Below are 13303 nucleotides of genomic sequence, written 5' to 3'. Positions count from 1 at the left end.
ATTACAAAATACTGAAAAAGTTTTTAAAATAAATTACAAAATACTGAAAAGGTATTTAAAATAAAATACAAAATATTGAAATAGTATTTAAAATTATATTTGAAATACCAGTATTTGAAATACAATCCAACGCGAGTTTTAGCAATCATTACTATGGAAGTGTTAACAAATAACGAGCACACTGATATGTTTGGCAGGTAGTACACGCGTCAATAAAATTTTGCGAACTCACAAAATATTATTGGGCGTGTACCTGCTTCTATTTAATATGGCATTAGATTTGATAGTTATAACGTTACATTACTTAAAACTCAAAAATAATAGTTAAAGAAATTTTAGTAAAATTAAATTACTTGCTATCTGACACTATCAAAACGAATTTAATATAATTAAATGCACAGCTATAGGTTACCCAATCTTCCAGTTGAACTTCGTAAAGCAAACAGTCTGCCAGTGAAATAGAAAAAAATAAAACGGTTTTTTTATTGGTATCAAAATAGCAGAAAATTTAAAATTAATATTGAATAACCTTAAACGTTCCCTTAGGTGATATACATTTTAAACGAAACTGATACTTAAAACGCTTTGCTTCGACGTTCGAGTTGTTACGCATGTTTTGGCGGATCTTGAGTTTTCATGGTCACAACCAATCAGAAAAATCTAAAATAATGTAAAACCTAAAGGTATTGTTGGAAATGTCCTCCCTCGTGCTCTCGGCTTAATTGCGATCATCGGTTAATTGAATCGACAGAACGAAATGCTTCGGCATTTTCCCTGATAACGTTGAATGCGTCAGTAATTCTAGCGCGTATTGTTTCTTCGTTTGGAACTTCCGTTGCGTATACCAAGTCTTTTAAGCGGCCCCAAAAGTAGAAATCCAACGGAGTGAGACATGGCGATTTTGCCGGCCATGGCGTAGGTCAAGCTCGTCCAATTCATCGCTCGCCGATAGGCTCGTTTAGGTAATCTTGAACTTGGCGTCCAAAATGTGGTGGCGCACCATCGTGCTGAAACCAAAGCCTCGCGCGATCGAACAACGGCATTTCGTCCAAAACATCTTCAACTTCGTTACGCAGAAGTTTAAATAACGCGAGGAGTTGAGTTGAAGCGGAAGGAAGAACGGTCCGATATAATGGTATCGCCAACCATGCCGGCCCGAACGTTTACTCTCCACTCATTTCGGAAAAACGTGTTTCTGATAACATGTGCCCAATGGTGGAGGTTGCGCAGGTTCAGGATACCTATCCTAGTAAATTGTGCCTCGCTAGACCACAGAATTCGTCTATGAAAAGATTCTTCCTACTGGTGTTGCTCCAGCAGCCATTCGCACTACACGCGCCTTTTTGGGAAATCGTCCGCTCCTAAATGTTGAACCCTTTGGTAATGGTACGGATTCTGCGAGTCATCGTGAAGGGTGTGCCAAACGTCAGTATGGGAAATGTTGAGTATTCTACCCTCGTTCATCAGCCACCATATCCAAAACCTGTTCTTCCTCCACTACTGTTCTTCATTGTTGTCGTCCTCGGTTCACATTTAGGATAGTAACGCTTCCTGTCTCGCGTAACCTTTGTTGAACTCTCACTTTAACTCGATAATCTGGATGACGCCGGTTTGGATAAATCTGGGCGTATCGTCGCGATGCCTCTTCGTAGTTTCCTTTGCTAAAACCTAACGCTAACAACATATCAGTGTATTCGTTATTTGTGTACACTGCCGTAATAATGACGTAACATTTTCGAAAACAAATGAAAATTGGCTTTACTAAACCTAGCTAAATTATCAAATCTAATTCCATGAAGGTTTCTAGGCCTATCAGATATTCACCATGATAACGAAAAAATAGCTCGTTCACGTCCCAACAAATTGATTTTGTAGTGAGCGCGTGAATTTCATCCTTAAAACGATACGTTCGCCGAGAACGATTTGTTTATTCCACCGCGTGCCAAAGCGGCTCATTAACGTTAAGGTATTGGGTGCGTCAAAATTCTGACAAGGAATTCATATCTTGAGAAGAGTTCTTCGTGAGAATTGTTCTCCCGGTGAGATCTCGCTAAAATGCGTCAAATGTAAAAAGATTCTTCTAAACTAAGCCTTTGACTGTATATATTATTTTTACACGATTTCACGACAATATATGAAGGAAGAAAACATTGTATTTATAATTTAAATGGGAAATGTTTAATCGGAAATTAACTATCCATTTTATATTCTCAGAAATTCACTTTCGTCGACAAAAATATCATTTTGTTTATTTGCTTAAGCATATAGTATTTTTATTTTTAACTAGCTTTAATACCAGGCTTCGCCCGTGGTCTTAGTTTTAATGAATTAGATCTGATTTGTACCTTAAGGTAAACGCTGTAGCAAAAACGCACCACGCGTAGCAAAAAGTCCTGAACTACTTAAAAATCCCAACTAAACGTCCCTTTCTTTCACACTAACTCACTTTCTACAAATTTCACACTAAACCCAGGTAGCAAAAACACGTGTTTACAACGAGTTTAAAAGACGAACAATTAACGTAGACAGTTAACGTGTTTGGCACGTAAACTTTGGCCGCGTGCATTACGTTTCCACACACATCCTGACCACGTTTCTTTCACGTGTTTGAAAACAAAGAAAACACGTGTTCAACTACAAAATAGTAACGTCTCTAACCACGTTTCTTTTACCTAGGTATAAACAATAAATGCCCGTTAATTCCACCCCTATTACACGTGATACAAAACCAAATATACACGTGATACACCACCAAATATACACGTGTATAAATACCAATATAGCACGTATCCGAACATCATTCCTACACTTACCAAACCCCCAAAAATTACGTGTATTCGAAACTACTTTGATAAAATAGGAGCAATTAAACAACTAAATCTCAATTCGTTTGGAAAATTTTATTCGGTTTTAACAAATTTGTATTGAAAATAAACATACAAATTATATTTATGTGATTAGTTGCTCATTTAAATGTTGCTAGTTGAATTATCTTTGTTATGGTCAACCGTACTGCTTTCTTTATTGGTTTTTCCTTTGGCCTTTCCTTTTTTGGTTATTCGTGTATAAGCATGTTTTAACCATTCTTTTATTATTTCTTCAATTTCCGATTCCTGTGCTTTCCTGAAGCAGTTGTTTACTCTTACAGCACCTTAAATATGTTATGTTTTAATGAATGGTTTTTAAAATTCAAATGAGTGTAAGCACTTGCTTATAATCATATCTTTCGTCATTAAGGACTTAAACGACATCTTTCCGTGTCCTGCCCAATTGTAATTTTGGGCTAATTTGTCACTCAATATGGTTGATAAAATTCTCCTTGTGCCATCTCCTAAGTTTTTTCCGCCTAACCCTCCTAGAAATGAAATCTACAAAAACAATAATTTTATATACATTTGCTTTACTTGAAAAGTTCAATTAAAGGTACTAACCAATATAATTTGGTTTTTCTTATCCATAAGAAACTCTTCCAAGTTATCCATGGAAGACTGACAATCTACAGGTAAATTAAGATTATCAACGTCCAGCTTAGAATGTTTTGGATCATTTTCAACTACAAGCTTATTGAGCATTCTTGCATTTGCCATAGTTTGAGTTTTAATTTCTTGAACTTCTCGCATAAGTTTTTCTTGGAAGGATTGTATGCTTCGAACGATATCAAGAAGACTTGGTTCACCTGAAATATTTTTTTTCATTTTAATTTGGTTATATAATGCGATAAACATGATAGAGCTTTTACTTACAGTTGATTGTAGATTTATATCCACTAAAACTGGCCGTCGTCACGTTACGGGACTCTTTTGGAGATGGGAAAATTGTTGATTGTTGAGTGCAATTCATTTCAACTGAACTATTAGCGGGGCAAACATCGTCTCCATTTAGATGATTCTTTGAAACAGCTATCTTTGATGGCGTGCCTTTTGACTGTTTGCCAATGACCTTATGACCATTGAGATTACTACTATTTTCAGCCTGAAGATTTAAATCTGTAACTGATTGATTTATAGTCGATTCAAACTCCACTGAAATAAGAAATAGCAAAATTAAATTTCAATTGATATATTTAAAAAAAATTGTGTACACACTTGAGGCAGAAAGAGGTAATGTTGAGTTGTTATTGCTAGATGGAAAACTTCCGATGCTTGGCAGATGTAAATCTTTCAATTGCTGTCGTTGATTTGCTAATGTATTGTAAAAGCAAATAAAAATACAATTAACTATATACTATAAATAAATTAAAAAAAATTGTACCTTCATCATCACTGCTAACATTGAAAAAATTGCTTTTTTCTTTAGAAATTGAGTGAATAGCTCCACTCTTCCTTTTCCTTTTATTTGAGATACCAATATTCGTTTCAGAATCTCCACAGTCCGTAGCTACATCAGAAATTGTCTCGCTTTGTTGGGCTTTTTTCTCGGCAGTTTTATAATCATCTAGTATAAAACATTAAAAAATTATTTTATTTTAATTCCAATTCGAAAACATATTGATATATCATACCGGTTGAATAAAAAACTCTGCTAACGCCAAACTTGTTCCACTTATCAGTCGGGCTTTCAGAATTGAGAATAGCTTTCACTTGTCTATCTGCAGAGCGATATGGAGGCCAGAAACACTTTTTTCGACTTGCATCAAGCCATTTTTTGTTGATAATACCGCATTCGATATCACCACTGGACGTTTTTTCAACAAACTCCACAACCATAAACATTTTCTAAATAACCAGTCCTAAAAATAGTAAAAGCAATTAGGTAAAACTTCAAAATTTACAACTTTCAAATTAATTAGCAACAGCAAAATTTTAAAAATTATCAAAGACAAGAAAGCATAGCAAGCAAAATTCCAAATTAAAGGGAAGTTAAATTTTCGATATCACCACTGGACGTTTTTTCAACAAACTCCACAACCATAAACATTTTCTAAATAACCAGTCCTAAAAATAGTAAAAGCAATTAGGTAAAACTTAAAAATTTACAACTTTCAAATTAATTAGCAACAGCAAAATCTTAGAAATTATCAAAGACAAGAAAGCATAGCAAGCAAAATTCCAAATTAAAGGGAAGTTAAATCTTTAGTTATCAGATATCGTGAATTACTCAAATAAAAAATTCCGTTTAATTATTATCACATTAGCAGTAGCAAGTGATTTACTAACCTCCACTCTTAGTTAATATGAAGTAGTGGAACTGCAATCCCTGAAGTTATGGTGTCAGTCATAAAGTAACATTTTTTAAATATTTGTGAAGCAGGCCATGATTTTAGCGATGATAGATTCGACACTTTTTTTATTCCCAATTTTGAAGAAGAAAACGGATATTTGTATGCATCTGTGGTGGTTTTATAGTATTTTCCAATTATATATATAATTGTATTTTTCTTAATAATGTTGTGTATCTCTAGTATCTTTCCATCTTGGAAACTACAACAGTTATCTCCAATATGACTTGTGAAAGTGAAACCCTTAAATATTAGTTTCTTAAATTGGGCTCCTTCACAGTTTGGTAATTGTGGTCCATTATTGTGTTCATATTTTACTACCATATTATTTATATTAGTATTTAGTTCAGCAGTTGAATCTATTTTGTTTATTTCAGTTAGTCGATTAACAACTTGTTGCAGAGGTTTAGTGGGGCTACGGACAAGTTTTTTCAGTTGTCCAAGATACGATTCAAAAGCAAAAGCTGAAAAGTTTTCTAAACTTCCATAAATTCGTGCATGTCCAGCCAAATGAATTAGGTTATGGATATTATAAACATATATTCCTTTACCATATATGTTTTTTGCATAAGAGACAAATGATCGGAGAAGTTCCTCTGAGTAGTTTATTTGCTCTGTTTCTGGATTATGTCCACAGAGTATGTAAATTGCCGTGTGCAATAACTGAAAATGGTCCACTAGGTTATCTGGTAATATGCCTCGAAATATAAAAAATCCTGTGTACAATATGAACTGTCTAAACTCCGTGGCTTTCCATCGATCAATTTCTGATAAACTTCGAGGTTTCCGTGAAAATTCAACAGGAGTATGCTTAGAGACTTTTAAAAGCTTGGCTGACAGTTGTTCAATAATAATTGACTTCTGTTTCACTTTTGATTTCGGTTTCATTAAGCTGACTAATATCCGACGAGTGCATCCCAAACAGACTAAATGCATATAATCAATTGGAAAAGCTGCTATCATGTCAATTGGTAACTGTAATAAGGGAGATCTGCCTTCCGGACTATGATGTTGTATTTGAGATTGGTTTCTAAATCGTTCATCTGTTCTTAAAACAGCGTTCATTTCATTAAATATTACTTTGTCCATATATGAACCTTTTTGTTCGCAATAATCGCAACCATGATATCCATTGTGATTTTTAATGCATTTTAAATATGCCTTCGCAGGAGCGTCGCAAACAAAAAGAACGGAATTTAAATTAAACATAACTTCGTTGAACACTAGTCCATCAGTATACAGTTTCTGCATTTCAGAAACGAACTTATTTAAATAGTTTTCTAAAGGCTTTGGCTTGCCATTGCCATAAAACAACCCTACTACGAAAGGATATTTATCTTTAGTATCTAAACAGCGGCATAAGATAGGCCAAAACTGGCCATTTGAACTTTTGAAAATTGGTATCCCATCTATATTAAAGATAAGAGTCAATGATTTCGTATTGTTTTCTAATCCTGATTTAAGTTTTCTTTGTAAACCCTCTGCTAGACCTATATGGTAGTAAACCCCATTTTGAAGATTATCAAGAATAAGAGCTTTTTGACTATTTATATCCAGAATAGTCCTTGAATCCAAAGGAAGTGTACTATGAAATGGCTTTAATATTTTCAAAAGCCCATTTAAAGCTGCGTGACTAATTCCGAAGGTTAAGACCCATTCTCTTAAATAGCTTTGTAACTTTTCATCATTTTCTGCTTCGCCACACGAGGTAGAACTCCACTGACTTTCACTTCCATTAGAAAAATATTCAAAATTATCTTTAACATCATCTCCACTGTTCGCTGAGTCCGTAAATGAAGAAGTTTCAATTTCTCCATCTTCTTGAATTAAATCATTATCGACGAGATCAATGTAGTGACTATCTTTAATTAAATCATTATCATCTGGATCAATGTATTGTCTATCCACATCTTTTTCAAAGTTCAAAACAGCAACTTCCTTTTCATCATAAGCCACATTTCTGTGTGTATCAAGTAAATGTTCTTGAACAGCATTAGAAATATTTCTTCTCTTCGTTCTTTTTGAAATTTTATACATAACGAAAACTGATGGCTCCAAAATACAGAGTAGTCAAAACCTATTTGGTACATAATATTTACTATAAAGTACCGCATAAGAAAGACCCAATTTTTGATGTATTTGAATTGAAATTAACTTACACTGTGGGAAAAATGATTTATATTTACTCGACTACATCAGTTCTTACATAAGGAGCCACTATTGTTCCCATAAAACATGAATAACTGAAAGTGCCGCATAAGAAAGACCCAATTTTATATGTAATTGAAATTAAATTAACTTAAAATGTGGGAAAAATGATTTATATTTACTCGACTACATCAGTTCTGACATAAGGAGCCACTATGTTCCCAAAAAACATGAATAACTGATAGTGCCGCATAAGAAAGACCCAATTTTATATGTAATTGAATTGAAATTAACTTAAAATGTGGGAAAAATGATTTATATTTACTCGACTACATCAGTTCTTACATAAGGAGCCACTATTGTTCCCATAAAACATGAATAACTGAAAGTGCAGCATAAGAAAGACCCAATTTTATATGTAATTGATATTGAAATTAACTTACACTATGGGAAAAATGATTTATATTTACTCGACTACATCAGTTCTGACATAAGGAGCCACTATGTTCCCAAAAAACATGAATAACTGATAGTGCCGCATAAGAAAGACCCAATTTTATATGTAATTGAATTGAAATTAACTTAAAATGTGGGAAAAATGATTTATATTTACTCGACTACATCAGTTCTTACATAAGGAGCCACTATTGTTCCCAAAAAAACATGAATAACTGAAAGTGCAGCATAAGAAAGACCCAATTTTATATGTAATTGAATTGAAATTAACTTAAAATGTGGGAAAAATGATTTATATTTACTCGACTACATCAGTTCTGACATAAGGAGCCACTATTGTTCCCAAAAAAACATGAATAACTGAAAGTGCAGCATAAGAAAGACCCAATTTTATATGTAATTGATATTGAAATTAACTTACACTATGGGAAAAATGATTTATATTTACTCGACTACATCAGTTCTGACATAAGGAGCCACTATGTTCCCAAAAAACATGAATAACTGATAGTGCCGCATAAGAAAGACCCAATTTTATATGTAATTGAATTGAAATTAACTTAAAATGTGGGAAAAATGATTTATATTTACTCGACTACATCAGTTCTTACATAAGGAGCCACTATTGTTCCCAAAAAAACATGAATAACTGAAAGTGCAGCATAAGAAAGACCCAATTTTATATGTAATTGAAATTAAATTAACTTAAAATGTGGGAAAAATGATTTATATTTACTCGACTACATCAGTTCTGACATAAGGAGCCACTATGTTCCCAAAAAACATGAATAACTGAAAGTGCAGCATAAGAAAGACCCAATTTTATATGTAATTGAATTGAAATTAACTTAAAATGTGGGAAAAATGATTTATATTTACTCGACTACATCAGTTCTGACATAAGGAGCCACTATTGTTCCCAAAAAAACATGAATAACTGAAAGTGCAGCATAAGAAAGACCCAATTTTATATGTAATTGATATTGAAATTAACTTACACTATGGGAAAAATGATTTATATTTACTCGACTACATCAGTTCTGACATAAGGAGCCACTATGTTCCCAAAAAACATGAATAACTGATAGTGCCGCATAAGAAAGACCCAATTTTATATGTAATTGAATTGAAATTAACTTAAAATGTGGGAAAAATGATTTATATTTACTCGACTACATCAGTTCTTACATAAGGAGCCACTATTGTTCCCAAAAAAACATGAATAACTGAAAGTGCAGCATAAGAAAGACCCAATTTTATATGTAATTGAAATTAAATTAACTTAAAATGTGGGAAAAATGATTTATATTTACTCGACTACATCAGTTCTTACATAAGGAGCCACTATTGTTCCCAAAAAAACATGAATAACTGAAAGTGCAGCATAAGAAAGACCCAATTTTATATGTAATTGAATTGAAATTAACTTAAAATGTGGGAAAAATGATTTATATTTACTCGACTACATCAGTTCTGACATAAGGAGCCACTATTGTTCCCAAAAAAACATGAATAACTGAAAGTGCAGCATAAGAAAGACCCAATTTTATATGTAATTGATATTGAAATTAACTTACACTATGGGAAAAATGATTTATATTTACTCGACTACATCAGTTCTGACATAAGGAGCCACTATGTTCCCAAAAAACATGAATAACTGATAGTGCCGCATAAGAAAGACCCAATTTTATATGTAATTGAATTGAAATTAACTTAAAATGTGGGAAAAATGATTTATATTTACTCGACTACATCAGTTCTTACATAAGGAGCCACTATTGTTCCCAAAAAAACATGAATAACTGAAAGTGCAGCATAAGAAAGACCCAATTTTATATGTAATTGATATTGAAATTAACTTAAACTGTGGAAAAAATTATTTATATTTACTCGACTATATCAGTTCTGACATAAGGAGCCACTATTGTTCCCAAAAAACATGAATAACTGATAGTGCCGCATAAGAAAGACCCAATTTTATATGTAATTGAATTGAAATTAACTTAAAATGTGGGAAAAATGATTTATATTTACTCGACTACATCAGTTCTTACATAAGGAGCCACTATTGTTCCCAAAAAAACATGAATAACTGAAAGTGCAGCATAAGAAAGACCCAATTTTATATGTAATTGAATTGAAATTAACTTAAAATGTGGGAAAAATGATTTATATTTACTCGACTACATCAGTTCTGACATAAGGAGCCACTATTGTTCCCAAAAAAACATGAATAACTGAAAGTGCAGCATAAGAAAGACCCAATTTTATATGTAATTGATATTGAAATTAACTTACACTATGGGAAAAATGATTTATATTTACTCGACTACATCAGTTCTGACATAAGGAGCCACTATGTTCCCAAAAAACATGAATAACTGATAGTGCCGCATAAGAAAGACCCAATTTTATATGTAATTGAATTGAAATTAACTTAAAATGTGGGAAAAATGATTTATATTTACTCGACTACATCAGTTCTTACATAAGGAGCCACTATTGTTCCCAAAAAAACATGAATAACTGAAAGTGCAGCATAAGAAAGACCCAATTTTATATGTAATTGAAATTAAATTAACTTAAAATGTGGGAAAAATGATTTATATTTACTCGACTACATCAGTTCTGACATAAGGAGCCACTATGTTCCCAAAAAACATGAATAACTGATAGTGCCGCATAAGAAAGACCCAATTTTATATGTAATTGAATTGAAATTAACTTAAAATGTGGGAAAAATGATTTATATTTACTCGACTACATCAGTTCTTACATAAGGAGCCACTATTGTTCCCAAAAAAACATGAATAACTGAAAGTGCAGCATAAGAAAGACCCAATTTTATATGTAATTGAATTGAAATTAACTTAAAATGTGGGAAAAATGATTTATATTTACTCGACTACATCAGTTCTGACATAAGGAGCCACTATTGTTCCCAAAAAAACATGAATAACTGAAAGTGCAGCATAAGAAAGACCCAATTTTATATGTAATTGATATTGAAATTAACTTACACTATGGGAAAAATGATTTATATTTACTCGACTACATCAGTTCTGACATAAGGAGCCACTATGTTCCCAAAAAACATGAATAACTGATAGTGCCGCATAAGAAAGACCCAATTTTATATGTAATTGAATTGAAATTAACTTAAAATGTGGGAAAAATGATTTATATTTACTCGACTACATCAGTTCTTACATAAGGAGCCACTATTGTTCCCAAAAAAACATGAATAACTGAAAGTGCAGCATAAGAAAGACCCAATTTTATATGTAATTGATATTGAAATTAACTTAAACTGTGGAAAAAATTATTTATATTTACTCGACTATATCAGTTCTGACATAAGGAGCCACTATTGTTCCCAAAAAACATGAATAACTGATAGTGCCGCATAAGAAAGACCCAATTTTGTATGTAATTGAAATTAAATTAACTTAATGTGGGAAAAATGATTTATATTTCTATAACAATTCTAAGGTAAACCCGACAAACTGGCATGAAATATTAGCTATTTCAATAATTTTCAGAAATACTCAAGACATCAAAAATTAAATAAAAATAAATATTTTAAAAATTTACCTATCAAGTGTAACCACAAGCAACAAAGGTCAAAGCAATCCTTTCCAAGAAAAGGCCTAAAAGTACGAAAATGATGTAAATGCTAATAAATGCATAAATATTTTAGTGCAAACTTACCTTTAAAGGAAATGTATTTTTTTAACTTTACGAATAAGAAAATAGTCACAATAATTTACTAATAAAAGTTAAACAAAGAGAATGAAAAAGAAGATATTCTAAAATGGCAAAACAATAAGAGATAAATATTAACCCTTCCACGGACAAAGATAATCTAGACTACGGACCACGAGGTTCGGAAGTTACTAGAAAAGTCAGGGTTGCCAGATAGCCAAAATCAAATTATAAACCCAAAGGCTAAATTCCAGTCGAATATGTCTAGGGCACATTGAAAAAAAAACACACACTAAAATGGTAAAAAATGAGAAATACTCGAGAAATAATGAAGTCGGTGGCCTATGTGGTCCGAGTTTCTAGACCTATATTCGCATTATTTTGGTGGCTGCGAGTCGGGTTATTCGTGGACGGTAAACGCTTTAAGTAAGATATATCCAATTATAAGTCATAAATATCGAAAAATCGAAAACAAAAACCGTAAAAATTTTAAGACACCGAAACTTTAGTGTCGAATTATAGATTTTTTTCTATAATTATTGGACGCGTGACAACGCTGAAATAAGTACATTATTTCAAATGGAGCGCGCATATAAAATCCCAATATTTTTAAATTAATTTAAATCACTAAATTTTGTGCGATTGATTTTATAGTCGCTGTTCAAAAATAATAAACTTTGTGTTAATTCAGTTTAAATAAACACGTGCAACGGACGCGTAAGATAACACTAAATAGGTGTCGTGTGTTGTTCACCCAATGAACACCTACAAACCACGTGTAAAGGAACACTAAATAGATGTCGTGTGTTGTTCACTTAATAATCAAGTGGTCGCAACGTGTTGAGATACACCACAAGTGGTACGTGTGTTCTTACACTTTATAATCACGTGTCCGCAACGTATAGAACTACACGAATTGGTTTTCGTGTTTTAGAATACTCGAAGTCAACGTGGTAATCACGTGTTAGTTATTGCAAACACGTGTTATCAACTAAATTTACGGAATATCAACCAAATCAGCACGTGTGTTTGCTACCTGGGAACCGTTAAAAAAGTTTAAAGGTCGGGATGGGCGCAAGGAACTCAAAAGAGGAGATAAGGGGAGCAAAGGGGTGGAAGTCCAAAGTCGAATAAAATAAAATTTAATTGAATTATGAGTTAAATTTCATTAGATTAATTACCATTTCAGGTATTTGGAATTAGGCGTGTTTAGTTGGAAATCAGGCCCTGAACATTGAGTTAAAATTTCAAAGCTCTAGAGCTAACCGTTCTTGAGTTTTTAGGAACATGAGATACAAATAAATAAATAAATAAATAAATAAAAGGACAAACTTTTAGACTTATATAAATAGATATTTATACATCCATCGTTTCTTAACTTCGAAACGGTGGTCTAAATCGAAAAAACGCCACAGAACATTTTCGTCTTAAAATAACGCGTAGAACCCGTGGACGCTCTGTCCTACCACCAAATTCGCAACACCCTGTTTATTTGCTGGAAGCTAATCGTTTAGCCTCTTTTAAAACCATAAACTTGATAGTCTGCTTATTGTGCAGATTATTTCGTCTATCTTTCACTTCTGCAAAGATAAAAGAACGGCTATGAATTAAAAAAATACATGATATAAGCAGTAGGTAAGCTAGATTTAAAAAAAATTAAATGGCAGTTTATTCCAAAGCAGCTAGTTAACAAAATAATTTGGCAGTTTAATATTTTATAAGCATTTTTTTTTAATTTCGGAATAAGAGTTGTGGGAAAGAAAACGCAAGAGT

At 32.6% G+C, this 13303-nt stretch overlaps 2 protein-coding genes across 2 annotated transcripts; both read right to left on the bottom strand.

Annotated features, from left to right (window-relative positions):
- Positions 1-2887: 2887 nt before the first annotated feature.
- On the bottom strand, positions 2888-4734 carry LOC149963355 (uncharacterized). The gene is made up of 7 exons (XM_090180467.1): positions 4502-4734; positions 4252-4434; positions 4086-4181; positions 3744-4022; positions 3432-3676; positions 3212-3368; positions 2888-3151 (listed from the first exon to the last, which is right to left on the bottom strand). Exons 1-7 carry the CDS (start codon positions 4710-4712, stop codon positions 2970-2972), a joined length of 1353 nt encoding a protein of 450 aa, XP_090036593.1. The 5' UTR covers positions 4713-4734; the 3' UTR covers positions 2888-2969.
- Positions 4735-4852: 118 nt separating this feature from the next.
- LOC149963354 (uncharacterized) lies at positions 4853-7413 on the bottom strand. Its single transcript, XM_090180466.1, has 3 exons — positions 7378-7413; positions 5157-7295; positions 4853-4934 (listed from the first exon to the last, which is right to left on the bottom strand). The coding sequence occupies exon 2, from the start codon at positions 7253-7255 to the stop codon at positions 5165-5167; it is 2091 nt and encodes a 696-aa protein (XP_090036592.1). The 5' UTR covers positions 7256-7295; positions 7378-7413; the 3' UTR covers positions 4853-4934; positions 5157-5164.
- Positions 7414-13303: the final 5890 nt, after the last annotated feature.

This window comes from Leiobunum rupestre, chromosome 1 (assembly GCF_980474605.1).
Source record: "Leiobunum rupestre chromosome 1, qqLeiRupe1.1.hap1, whole genome shotgun sequence".
Lineage (NCBI taxonomy): Eukaryota > Metazoa > Arthropoda > Arachnida > Opiliones > Sclerosomatidae > Leiobunum > Leiobunum rupestre.
Note: the sequence above shows the minus strand (reverse complement) of the source record. Positions and strands in the feature narration are given on the sequence as shown.

What these genes read in the sequence shown, in the direction of transcription:
- LOC149963354 (XM_090180466.1), bottom strand. Translation starts at nt 7,255, where the DNA reads ATGTATAAAATTTCAAAAAGAACGAAGAGAAGAAATATTTCTAATGCT.
- LOC149963355 (XM_090180467.1), bottom strand. Translation starts at nt 4,712, where the DNA reads ATGTTTATGGTTGTGGAGTTTGTTGAAAAAACGTCCAGTGGTGATATC. An exon ending in CAGAGTTTTTTATTCAACCG is followed by an intron (nt 4,435 to 4,501) that starts GTATGATATATC and finishes GTTTTATACTAG; the next exon opens with ATGATTATAAAACTGCCGAG. An exon ending in ATATAAATCTACAATCAACT is followed by an intron (nt 3,677 to 3,743) that starts GTAAGTAAAAGC and finishes AAAATATTTCAG; the next exon opens with GTGAACCAAGTCTTCTTGAT.